Source organism: Eurosta solidaginis, chromosome 5 (assembly GCF_040869045.1).
Source record: "Eurosta solidaginis isolate ZX-2024a chromosome 5, ASM4086904v1, whole genome shotgun sequence".
NCBI lineage: Eukaryota > Metazoa > Arthropoda > Insecta > Diptera > Tephritidae > Eurosta > Eurosta solidaginis.
In genome coordinates, this window is record NC_090323.1 from 144902013 (window position 1) to 144915805 (window position 13793).

Sequence of the window (13793 nt, forward strand, 5' to 3'; positions counted from 1 at the left end):
TCCCTCGTCGCCAACAAACCATACCGCTCGAGATATATATACATACATACAAGCATAGTACAAAGCTAACTAACTAGCAAACCAACTAATCAACAGTAATAACAAATCTAACAGTAACAATAACAAAAACACAAACATAAAATGCCCGCAATTGCAGTACACTACTTCGGTCTTTTTTTTTTTATTTGTACTTTTTGGCTCTACCGCTAGCGCTCTTTGACTGAGCCAAGTTAAGTTCAAAAGCAATACGGTTCGGTTAATTCGCATTCGCTAGCAAACGGGTGGAGTCAAGTATATAAAAGCAGCTTCCTTCTTGGTTCTAGTTATTAGTTGACTGCAGCATTTCAAGTCGCTTAGACCAAAAATAAATTGGGGAAGTCAAGAGCTAACTGCAAATTAAACAAATTATTAAAAAAAACAACATATATAAAAAATGGCATTTTTCAAAGTGAGTGAATTTTTGAAAATTTAAAAATCCCATAATTTTATGTGCGCTAAACTGTGAAAGAAAAATTAATTGAAAACTGTCAACAAAAAAAATCAAGTGCTTGATATATATATACATAATCCACCGCAAACCTCACTCTAATACAAATATTTATTATTGTTTGTTTTAGTCATTGGTGTGCTTGGCTGTGTTGAGCGTTGCCTCTGCTGGTGTTTTACATCATGGTGGACACGGTGTCGGTCTGTACGCGGCTGCTCCACTTGTAGCAGCACATGGACCCGCCCACCACGACGAAGGATTGGATTATTACGTAAGTGGTCACTTTTGCTATTTCTAGTTTCATTGATAGAATTCGGCAAATTAGAAGTAATAGAAGTTGTCCATATATATACATGCAATATACAAGGTGTTCTAAAAGGATCTTAATTTATTGAATCAAAAGTTTTTCGGCAGCTTAAAACTGTTTTGTTATAGAAAATAATATTGGATAACATTTTGTTTTCAGCTCAAACTTTTTTGTCTTAAACCAAATTTATTTTGCAAATTTTTTTTCGCAATTTTAAGATTTTGCTTAACAATTTACATTTAGTTTTGTAATTTTTTTTTGTTTACTTTCATCTAAGCTTGAGTGCAAGTTTTTGTCATAAGTTATTACTTTCTTACCTAGTATCTGTTTTTTCTTAAGTAAGTGCTCTAGCTAGCTCAAGAACCTTTAGTTTTGTCATAATAGATGCCTACAAAAGGCCACAAAAAAAGAAATATTTTCTTTCAAAAATTTTACTACAAAATTAAAAATATATATTGGCGGGAGATTCCTAAATAGTTTATGCCGTGTCGGAACGGATGATGCAAGCAGATGAATTTTCGTTGAAGAGCTTTTGTGGTAGAAATACAGAATTATGAAATAATAAGACGCACAAAATTCAAGTTTTAAAAATACTTGATAATATTGTTGTTCTTCATGATAAATTATGACTATTTGTTGCAAACTCAGGTTTTTAAATTAATATGCTATCGTATTATTTTGGACTCCGAAGTCAAGCGAAGTCTTCGGTTTAAGGTAGCTCAGAATGCTAGTTGAACGAAGTAACGCATTTTCTTTATGATTTGACATACTGAAATACGACATATTTGGGTTGCGTTTGCTTTCCCATTACCTCACCTAGCAAAAATATGCGCTGCTGATTGTGCTAAATAAATACACTTTTTTACAATTAAATGTCTTCAATATACCTGAAATGCTGTACTTAAAAAATTTAAATTTATAAAAGTAAATTGTCATACCTACGAAAAAACAAAATGTTACAGAAGAAGGAAAACTGGTCATATTTCATTAAAAAGTTAAAGCTTTTTTTAACAAATTGAGATTTCTTCCACGAAAAAGTTATAAAATTTTGCCAGCAGGTAGAAATTTACTAAGAAGCGAATGTAGGAACAAGTTCGTCTTCTCAAATTTAAAAAGGACCGATTGACTAGTAATATTTAACTCTTTCTCTCTGTTTATTGAAATGCAGAGTAGCTTCATATACATAATTTTGTGCTATGTTTGCTCTTAATATTTGCAATAATACCAGTAATAATTCCACAAAAAGTTTAAAATTTGTTTCATGAAAGTTGTTCCGAACAAGAGGCCTTTTACAAAGTCAGTAAAGCTAGTCAGCTACTAGAACCTATCGAAAAACATCAAATAAATTTTATATTATGTATTATGTTTTCTCAACTTCCTCCAACGTAAATAACTTGTATGAGAACTTGTGGTGCCTAGTACGGCGATAATTCCCCTTACAACGAAAGACTTAAGAAACGAACCTGGTCTGTTATCTCAACGCGCTCTTGATTTGATGTTCAACAAAACTAGTGTGTCTTGACTAGTGGGGTTTTGTTATACAACTTTTTTAAGTTTTTTAAATGCATAAGAAATAACATGATTTGTTTGCTATTTAAGGATATTTTGCGGGTTTTGAGCTACTTGTTTAGTTGTTTTGCCTTTCAAGGCGCAGATAAAAACAAATCACCAAATCTTACGTTGGATAAAAACTAAGAGTGAAGTTTAAGAATCGTTATTCTTCATTGAATTCTATACTCGGCGGCTGTTTCATATAAAAAATTTCGTAAGCAAAATTTAAACTTTTAGAGACAAACTTAGTAAAAGACAGTAAAGACTTATTGATCGATACATTCATTATATGTACAGCATAGAAGAGAAAAATAGCAGTGGCAATTTTTTTTTTTTAATTTTACCAGTTGAATCCTTTATTTTTTGTTTCCAATATTTTAAGAAAAAACTTTTGTGAATTTCGTAACGCAAATAATGCAAACCAATCTCAAAAATGTTTTCAAAAAATTCTAGAAAATTTCAAACTTTTTACTTGGAGTTCTATGCATTTTTTCAAATATGCAGTTTTATTGCCCAGTTAGTTTTTTTCAGATTTCTTCCATATAAAAAAGCTATTCAAACTTTGTAAGGAGGAATATCTGAAACACCGTTCGGTAAAAAATTGTCAAAACTTAATGCGAGTTTCGAGAAACCTATAAAATTGATTGGGCTACAAAACTGCATACTGGAAAAAATTAAGAAAACTCTAAATAAAAAGTTCGAAACAATCTTAAAATTTTTTCGAACTTTCCAATTCTTTCGAAAAAGTTTTGGATATTGATTTGTTTCAGTTACATTAACGTGTTTTCTCAAAATATTTAAAAAAATTCACGTTGTTTTATAAAAATTTCCAATACAATATTGTTCGGCGCTGTATGTTCTATGTCATATACACTGGCATAGTATGTACATATATGCAAAATTCAACAGGAAGCAAAATTTTCAAAACTATTTTGCGAAAAATCACTGTGTCCGAAGAATGAAAATGCAGAGTATTTACTTCTAAGCACTTGTGATCTACACAATCCATACATGACAATATCCCTAAATAACGCACTGATATACAGTAATTATTTTCTCTTTCAACTACCACTGAATTGGCTCATTATAACGCCATACGACTTCACCAATTTCTTGTTGCAATTTCGCCTTCAATTCGATGATAAAATCACAAATCATATAAAACGCAATTGCAACAAGCAGTCAACACAATAATAATAATAATAATAACAATAAAAACAGAATCACAAAATCAAATTGCGCATAAGCGCTTGCAGAAAATGCTAGCATATGCTTACCAAACGTAAAATCTGCTCAAAAAAATACATCCAAAGCAAAAGGAAATATTATTTTTAGTATGACCATTGTTATTGCGCGATGTTCCATTTCGTATAACACTTCATTGCTCCAGATTACATGCTGCAGATATGCACCAAAAAAACAAAAACGCACTGACTTGCTGACATGCTGACACGCAAATTACGGCTACAATAGTTATAAAAATAACAACTACTACTACTTCATCAACAACTCACTGAAAATACTTACATCGCCATCAATATAAAAAATTTAAGCAAGCGAGGTAAACTTTGCGCTATGAAGTGTGATATTTCTGCTGTAATGAAAAGCTCACAATCATTAGTTGGTGTCCAGTAGCGACTACTGTTACTCATATTATGAAATTTAGCAGCTGTTTGACAGTGGTCACTATTATTGTTGCTGTTATAATAATTGGGTAATAGCTTTTTGTGACACTTATGATTGCACACAGACACAGACACTTGACATGCTACCGCAGCACCAAAACCAACTTACGGTTATATGGTTGAATTTGTTTATATTTAAATAGAATAGGCTAAATTAAAATTTCACGCTTTCAGTAAAAAATTGTGCGACTTGCGTTTGGAGGGGATATTTTAAATAAGTAAGCGCTTTTTGCTAATAATGCAAATATAATCACCCGTACTAGGAAATTGCTTTTAAGCAAATTTGTGTTCACGCTTTGATTATGAGTTTAATTTATAGAGTGAATCTCACAGTAAGCGAAATCCTTAGTAATAATTCAACTCTAGCACCACCTGGCGGTTAGTTTTTTGCAAATGTACTTATATTGATGTGAGAAACATAACTTGCAGCGATTTGGGAGACAACCACGTAAAGCGACAGCTCTGCACTACGGGTTTAATGATTACCTCGTAAATGGTGCTAGTGCTAATCGGATGCCGAACGGTAAAGTTGGCATTCACACTTGTACCACCAGCGCTTAAACAGTCAAAAACAAGTACTATCTCAGAATCGTTTACAACTAAACCAAATGTCCCCCTTTGCTCTTGCCATTTCACATAACAATATTTAAAGCGTCAGTTAAAAGCACTGTGAGGGACAAAATCACAACTACTACACTCTCTTAATGCGATAGCTCGCGCTAGTTTCGAACTAGTGCGATTCGCTGCAGGATGTATACTTGCCGGTTATTTTATAATGCTTATTATAAGTTACGTTCCTTTTTGTGGCCCAATTTCAGCGCGAAATTGCAGAATTTTTCTTTCAATCTTTCAAGAGCTTTCCGAGGGTCTAGAGGTTGGAAACACGGCCTTGGGTCCGATAAGGCAATCCAAAGAAAAAAAACGTGTTATTTGGTTCAAACTACTTTAATTATCAGTACTCAAAGTGCAAAGTGCAAATTTAAAACAACAGCGGTATTTAGAAAATAAAGTTTTTAATTTACATTCGTTTTGTTTTGTTAATTTTCCGACAGGGTGGATAATCGATGTATATTAGAACGATTTTCCGTCATCCGGAAAATGATTCCAATATATATCAATTTTTAATTTAGCATTCTAATGCTTGGAAAATATAGTACCCCCAACAGCAAAAAGATATATATGAAAAAGCAACACATTGAGATCGAAGCATTTAGAAAAGTTGCATTTGTAGGCCGATAGATGGCGCAGAACTCAAAATATTTGGAAATTTTTTATTAATTGACCGACTTTGTGTATATTTAAAATTGTGGTATTATATAATTAAAATTACATTTGGCGCGTTCAATAACAGGTGATGTGGCTGTGGCTATTATTTAAGCTGTCACTTAAATTTGATGATCCTAGTACTACTGGCCTAAGTGTGCCCTCGGGCAGCCACCCCAACCTAACCTAACCTAACCACTTAAATTTACTATTAATCTGACAGCTGAAAAATTTTAGTTTTTTTTTTTTTTGGTGTTGAATATAATTATTTAACAATTTGCAGCAAGACATTTGATTGAGCAAAGAGTGAAGTAAATTTGAGTTATTTATTAAAAGCGTGAAAAGCAACGTAGGAATGTCTGCTTAAACGAATTAAGTTGACTACCTTCTGTCAAAGTTTATAGCATACATTTTTTATTAAATGTAACTTATGTCATTTACCAGGAAGAAAAACTCTTTGAGCCATAATGCGATGTTAAACAGCTATTAAAGTTCCAACCATGGAACAAATGTTTCCAAAGATATGTCCATAGTTTTAAGTTTTATCTAATGTTTTTTTATACCAAACTTTGATCCATCGTTAAGGACTATTGCTAAAATCTTATTGTTCTTAAATGCAATGAGGAAGCCTTTTCTAGTCTTGTGCAGTAACAATTGGATCTAAACCGAATCACGTGCGTGGATTATACCCACGGTTTCAAATTAGCAGTGAAAGTTATTTATCTAGACGGTTTCGACTGAGTCCAAACGTAGACGGCAATTACGTGTAAACTTAAAAGCAGCTTATTTTTTGTCCACATGATGAGGCTGTTTCACCTATTTAGATTTCCATATATAGAACGATTGCTCACTCTCCTTTCGGGAAATAAGGAAATATAAAACCGCCGTCTTTAAAATAAAATTTTAAGTTTTTAGTTAAATATTGAGGATTTAAGTATGCAAGTTGACTTATTTGAACAGATTTTTCGACCTCTTGGAACCTGTAAAAACTCTCTATACATATTTATATTGCCTTTAGGTTGATGGTTGTACTTGCAGGATCAAAATGCGATCAACTGCATGAGAACAGCAATTGCAGAGGGAAAATTTTTAAAGTGTCTTTTGAGTAAGGCTCGATTTGACTTTTGAAATCGACTAGCTTTGGAATTGTACTTTGAGCTCATAGCCGTAACAAAGTTCTCAAGTTCCCTGTTGGTAGTATTTGTGGCAAAGACAAATGCTCATAACTACTTATAAAGCAGCTATCCACGCTTGTTTATTGTGTATCCGATATGGTCGCCGAACTTAAAAGAAATATACTGAAAGCAACTGCGGGCCTCTCAAAACACCGAGTCCAAATTGTCACGGGTAGTCTTCTCATATCACCAGAACATTATCTACTCAGTGAAACGGGAAAACTCCCGATAAAGGAGAAAAAATCCTGAACAAGCGGTTTCTGTTAAATACTCGTAAACCTTGACATTCTAACAGACAACTAATTTATGGGACTGCGCCACCCAGGGACATCAGTAGTTATTGCCGCAAGAACTATGAAGCTATCGGGCACTCATAATCCCGCCATTTGAATTAAAAAAATTATAAACTTCCCCCTGCCTCATTCACAAAAAGGCGGCAAAGTCTTGTGACCATAAATGCCCGGCAAACTCCTTTCTCAGAGTACAATATTCAAAACGCACGGTAGCAGAAAGCAGGGTTTGCTGGGTGACGCGCGTCACTCCGTCATAACTTCAATCCTCATACTGCAATAGTTTAAACTGAGTTAACCAGAATCAACCCCAATACACGCAGTGTCCTGCATGTAACATGTCTTTTTATGACACCTACCATCTTTTTAATTGCAATGTGGAACCAACGCCTCTAGCACCCATGTCTCGCTGGTCCAACCTTCAAACTGAAAGTTTCCTTTGACTTTTGATATCGATAGCAATTTTTAAACAACTGTACCTATTGGATTGGGCTAAAAAAGAAGAATAAGAACAACAACAATGTAATTTATATTTGTTGGAATATGTTATGCATGGGATTATAATTGAATTCAACTCGAAGACAGAAATATCCCTCGTAAATACCTCCAGTTAATGACCTATCAGCTGATTTTCTTTCGCCAACTGTTCCTGGCTCCATCATTTCCTCTTTAAGCAGTGAACGAGATATGCGAATCGCAGCTTTGTAATTAGTACGTCTAAATATTTGTCGATGGATGTGTCCGGTCAAATGTTCACACTACATACCATCCATTAGCGATCTCATTCTTGAGGCATGCTAACAAAAAAATCCATTTTACACATAATCAAAAAAATTTACCAATTTTTCGTAACTCTATATACATGGAATGAAACGTATTGAGTATTCCGCTTTGCAATCTACACCATTCAAAATCTCTGGTATGTTCTTGTTAAATTGAATCATTTGAAAGGTGTACCGTGCATGCAATTGCAACTGCAACCAAAAAAGTACCAAAAATAGAATCAAATATCATGATTTGGCTCACGGAAACTATGTCATTGTCTTGCCTTTATATAACATTTAATTTCAAAAATTTGTTGTAAGTATACAAATTAGATATTACAACATATTATCTAGTTCAACAAAAATCTAAGCTGCCATGCAAATTGTTCTCAGCAACACCCCTTTACCTCAATTAAATTACTCATACGCCCCGTAAACTGAGTTTCCCATAAAAATAAAACAAACGCAACTGCATTTGAATGGATTTATTTACATAGTAATTTTATATTTACTTGTACAAATATTAACATTTGAACGGTGAGAACAAAATTTGATTCACACGATGCCGATGACCTTCGCAAGTTCCAAATCGTTACGCGGGTGCATGTGCCAATGTGGCAATTCATTGTTATGTGCAAGTGGCTGTGTTGTTGCCTATCACAGTGTTGAGTCACTTGCCGGCACAACAAACGACATGACCTGGGATTATTCTCACGTTGAGTAGTATATACAAGAATTGTATTTGAGTAGCCATATTGGTTAAGTGAATACAAATTAAAAGGGAGGGTATAAGCATAAATCACATATTTGCTATTCTAATTATTCTAAATTTGTTAAATGGTCGCTGTTTTTAACGGATAAAGTCATTACACTCTGAACCGATTTTTTCTTGGACGTTGTGGCAGAGCATTACACTTAAAGGAACTAATAAACTCAGGCTTGTCCCTGTGGAGCCGCTGTTATGCGGGGAAAAAAAATCGAATCTTTTCCATTTTATGGCAACTCCACCGTTAAATTAAATACCATTTGAAGCGTACATAAATAAATAAAAAAATCCATTCTTAGCTTAGAAAATTTAAAGATTCCGTTCAGAACTTGCTGATAGAGCGTCCACGAACGAACTTCTTTGCCAACATTCCAACGAAGATAACGTATTACTCCGAAGATAATTCTTATCTGTCACTTTTTACCGAGGAGAAAGTATTACTCCGAAGAGAATGCTTAATTGTCCACTTTCTAATGAAGAGACCGCATTATTTCGTTGAATATGCTTTAATGTCAACGTCCGCAAAAGTGAACTCCTTTCGCATGTGAGATGAAACCACAATCTCCACGTTACACCCATTATGTGGACCGACACCTAGTCAGGAGCTGAGGCAAGCTTATATTATATAGTATACAGAGATCACAACCGCCTTTTTTGCTCCCCATGGGTATAGTTTTAACTAAAGATCGTGATGGGGTCGCCTAAGTGACACACGTGTCCATAATGCTTCCTCTCAAGTAATACACCACACGTGGATTGGATGAACCATAGTCTCATATTCGCCTTTTGCGAAAGGTAAGACCAGACCGCTGGCATATTCTAAGCCCCTTTAACCGCAGAGGTTTTTTCAGTTCGGTGGGGCAGTAAACAGTAAACAGGAAGGAGCCTCCTCTATCCTACACTTGTATTGCTTGAAACCGCCGTACCCAATCAATATCTCCATAAGTTGGTAGTTCGCCATGCTTCCGCTCATGCCGTTGCACTATCTTGGTACTACATAGAATATTTATAAAAGCTGACGTACAGCTTCGATGTTAGACATAGTTCAAAAAAGGTATCCGCTAACTTTAGAAACTTGACCCATCGACGAATCCCTGAGGGACGTTGGCGGCGATGTGCTTTCTTTGTCCGGCATTCGTATCAAAAAGGACGACCGTATAGTGAAAATAGCTTTCAATATTCTGCGCAAGCAAGCAGGTGGATCCAAGTATCCTAGCGCAGAACTTCCTTTTAGTTTGACTTGCGAGTATGGCTTGTCGAGCTATATTTGGATTGTTGATCTTGATTTTCGAAATCCAAACTGATGTTTGGCAAGCCACCTAGACTTTTCAGAATCTGAGGTAAGCGCTCATTAATAATACGCTCAAGAATCTTTCCTATCGCATCTACCATACCAAGTCGCTCACACAGGCCATGGCTAGTGAGGCATACCAGCAAAGGGACCAGTGGAAGACGACCTCGAGGATACAGGCGTTCAAAAAATACGTAAATACTCATGTTCTAAATTATTGCTGCTTTAGGGGCTATATTGGGAACTACATCGGAGCCCAGGAACTTATAATTAGCAACTCCAACTCCGTGGTCTCGTGAGATTTCCATATCTTTTCGGTCCCCGCTTTGATAGATCGATTTATTAGAGTTTCGTTGATAACACAAATGATTGGCTGTGAAATCTGACTGATATCTAGAGAGAAATCTAAAGTACGAGTCTTCATCTTGAGTAGAAATGCTATAATATAAAAATCGCTTTTTGCGTCTTCCAAAGTACGAATACGAAAAATCGTGATATTTTTTGTTTTGTTTATTTTTGAGTAATCCAGGAAATATTAGTAATAAGGGACTATATTTATTTTGATATTCAAACCGATTTCCGGGAAATTTAAGAGATTTATGGCTGTTTTCTCAAGTGAACTTTAGAGTTTGTCTGTCCTGAAGAAACATTTTTTGTGAACAAAAGTTGAGAAATTATAAGGCAGATAAATTTTTAAGTTGACGTCAGATGAGCCGCGGAAAAAGGCATGAAAGTGGATGATTGAATAGTAAAATATTTAAGCTAAGCTTTATTTAAATACATATCATTTTTTATTTAGTTTAATCACACTAATGCAAATTTTTTAAATTATATTTTAATTTTATTCTTACAGGCATATCCCAAATACCACTACAACTATGGCGTTGCTGATTCACATACCGGCGATGTTAAGTCACAACACGAAGTACGTGATGGTGATGTAGTGAAGGGATCATACTCGCTCGTGGAACCCGACGGTTCAGTGCGCACAGTCGAATACACAGCTGATGATCATAACGGTTTCAATGCTGTCGTCTCAAAGAGCGCACCAACCATTCATCATGCTGCAGCAGTTGCCGTTGCGCATGCCGCTCCCATCCTCTCGCATGAACATGCTCATGGACCAGCAATTGCGCACCACGTAGCCGCTGCCCCAGCAGTGCCATACGCCTCAGTAGCGCATCATGTACCCGCATACGGTTATGCTGCTCATGACGCGCATGCTCATCTCTCACACTATTAATTTAACAAACTGCATGCTATGTTATAATGGACCACAGACCCCACTCCGAAAAAATCAATCATTAGAATTTATTTATTAATAACGGATGTGTAATTATATGTATGTATATAGATATAAATTAGAAAAGCCAAGCCACGATGACGACCCCCTATAATTGAATTGAGAAAGAGTGGAAAGAGCGAGATTATGTACATCGAGAATTAAAGAATGGTGTGAGAACTACAGCTAGAGAGAGAAGAAAATATTGTCAAACACAGCTTCACTGAAATATAAGACCGAAAAAAACGGCTTGCGGAGAAGTCAATTGTAGCTGGTACTGCAGAGCAGTATGTGTTAATAGTAGTTCTATGAATATTTAATAAAACACCCAGTAACGAATACCTGTCAATCCTTACTCAAATTTTCATTTCCTACTTCATTCTCAACTCAACACTGCCATTCATCTGTATCTTCGAACAAGCAATTTTCTTTAACTTTGTAAATATCGCTTAGATCTCTTTTCATCATATGTCGGACAAATACTCATATCTTATTTTTCTCTCCTTCTATGCATATGCAATTTCCCATTTTACCTCACAAATGCGGATACATGAAACAGTCGGCAAAGCTGCTAAACACCACCTCACTATTCTAAGAATACTCATTTCCAGTCAGTAAGTCACTCGAACACTCAATCACTCACTAGCCTTACATACAGTCTTACTTACTCGTCAAGAATATTCCCACTTTTAATATTTTACACGTAAATGTTTTACATAAAATAAGCAAACAAAAAAGAGTCCAAGCGATAGAAGCACTTTAGATTCGACAACTAGAAACGAAAAATTCCATAAATTTATAAAAAAAAGTTACATACAAAACATACGACATACCTGTAAAATATGAAAATTATGCAGTGAAAAACTGTGCAACAAATGTATAATATTTTTTATTTTTGTGTTATATTCTAAGTGATTATATGTGAAAAATGATATAAATAAAAAATGTAGTGAATTCAAACAAATGCAGTTTGTTTCTTAAGTCCATAAATAACTGTTCAATTTTTTTTTTGTGTTCAGCTTCAAGGTCCGGAAACCCACAACTAAATGCAGTTTTTAATTTTCCTTGCTAATACATCTCAGTAATTGCGATAACCTTCCTCAGGATCAATTAGACTGGTGGACAACATAGCACTTTTTTCTTTTGCATGGAGTTTTTCTTTTATTTCTCAGTAATTTTAAATCTGCCCTCAAATATTTTCTAGCATCTCGAGGTTTCTAAATACGGATATCATACAAAAAAACACTTCTCAGTTGATATATTATCATAGTTGGTGTAGTAACTGCTGTAATCCATTGCGTTTTTATTATGAGTTCATCAAGAAGAATGTTTGTAAACAATTCAAACGGTTTTTGTTTTATTTATGGCGCGTTATGTTCACGGAATCCGGACACCTACTGAAACGAGCTTCTATGAACTTATTCGGTTCCACATATGAAACTAATAACCAACCCTGGTTTCCAAGTTTCATATGTAAAAGTTGTGTTGAGTCATTACGCTTATGGGCAAATACAAAAAGACACCATTTCAAGTAACGAACTCCTGTGATTTGACATGAAACGTGGGACCACCATAGCGACTGTTATTTCTGTGTGGTAAACATATCTATATATATTAACCTGGGTCGATTTGTATGGAGGAAAGTTAACCGATATCGCGGCATCGATTTTTCGATAGGATTTGGGCTCAGGAACACTCCCCGAAACCAAAAAAATATTTTTTTTTTAAACTGTTGAAAAAACGTTGGCGATAACAGTTTTTTGAAAAAAAATATTTTTTTGGGTTTTGGGGTGTGTTTTGGTCGAAAAATTGACCCTTTCGCTATTTTTTATCGCAGGCTCGAAAATTATTTTGTTGGGTATGCGTAGTGGAACTTTTTTTCCTGAGCCCAAATCCTATCGAAAAAACGATGGCGCGATATCGGTTAATAAATCGACCTAGTCTAATTCTATATATATAAAAATGAATGCCATTTTTCGTTGTGATTTTATAACTCAAGAACGGACTCACCTATCCAAACCAAATTTTTAGGCTTTGTTCTGACTATTCTTTAGATGGTTTATGTTTTGAAATTTTAAGAATCGGATACCAGGGTCTCGATATATAGGCCAAAACGTGGACCCGGGTAACCCTAGGATGTGTTTGTACAATATGGTATTAAATGGAAGCTGTTGATGAATGCTATAGTATAGAGTATTTTTCATGCCGCTCCGTGACTAGGGTCTCGAGATATAGACCAAAACGTGGACCCGGATAAATTTAGGATGTGTTTGTACAATATGGGTAGCAAATGGGAGCTGTTGATGATTGCTATAGTAAAGATTATTTTTCATGCCCCTCCGTGACTAGACCAAAACGTGGACCCGGATAACCCCAGGATGTGTTTGAACCACATGAGTATCCATTGTAAGTTGTTGATAAATGCTAATGGAAAGAGGGCTTTTCTTTTCGCTGGGTAACTAAGGACTCGAGATATAGACCAATTGGGAACTCGTCTTCAGGTTAAAAGATTGCATTCTTATGTACTACAACCAGTTAAAATGGTATATTCAATCACATAACAATATAATCTTTTTACCTGAAGGCGCTGAAAAGCGCTCAATTTATGGTGAAATTATTTTGAAAAACACACCAAATATCCATTTGTTTGGTCAGATTCATCCCACTTAGCCAGCGGGTTATACGTTTTCATATTAATATACATACATCAATAATAGTTTAATCATTTACTAAACGATTTGTTACCTACTTAGCTACGCTCCTTCGCTCTCAAAATGTATGTACTTTCGTCTTAACTAGCTTACTTATTATTCCCACCTATAAACTTACTTGCATTATATTCATATCAACATGTATGTATGTAGCAGGCAGATCGACAAACAAAGTAGGCTTTGAAAAGACATCGAACAATATTACGGTGCATTTTTTTTTT

At 35.1% G+C, this 13793-nt stretch overlaps 1 protein-coding gene across 1 annotated transcript; it reads left to right on the forward strand.

Annotated features, from left to right (window-relative positions):
• The first annotated feature begins 293 nt into the window (after positions 1 to 293).
• Cpr62Bc (Cuticular protein 62Bc) lies at positions 294 to 11825 on the forward strand. Its single transcript, XM_067790301.1, has 3 exons — positions 294 to 448; positions 618 to 758; positions 10433 to 11825. Exons 1-3 carry the CDS (start codon positions 434 to 436, stop codon positions 10820 to 10822), a joined length of 546 nt encoding a protein of 181 aa, XP_067646402.1. The 5' UTR covers positions 294 to 433; the 3' UTR covers positions 10823 to 11825.
• The last annotated feature ends 1968 nt before the right edge of the window (positions 11826 to 13793 follow it).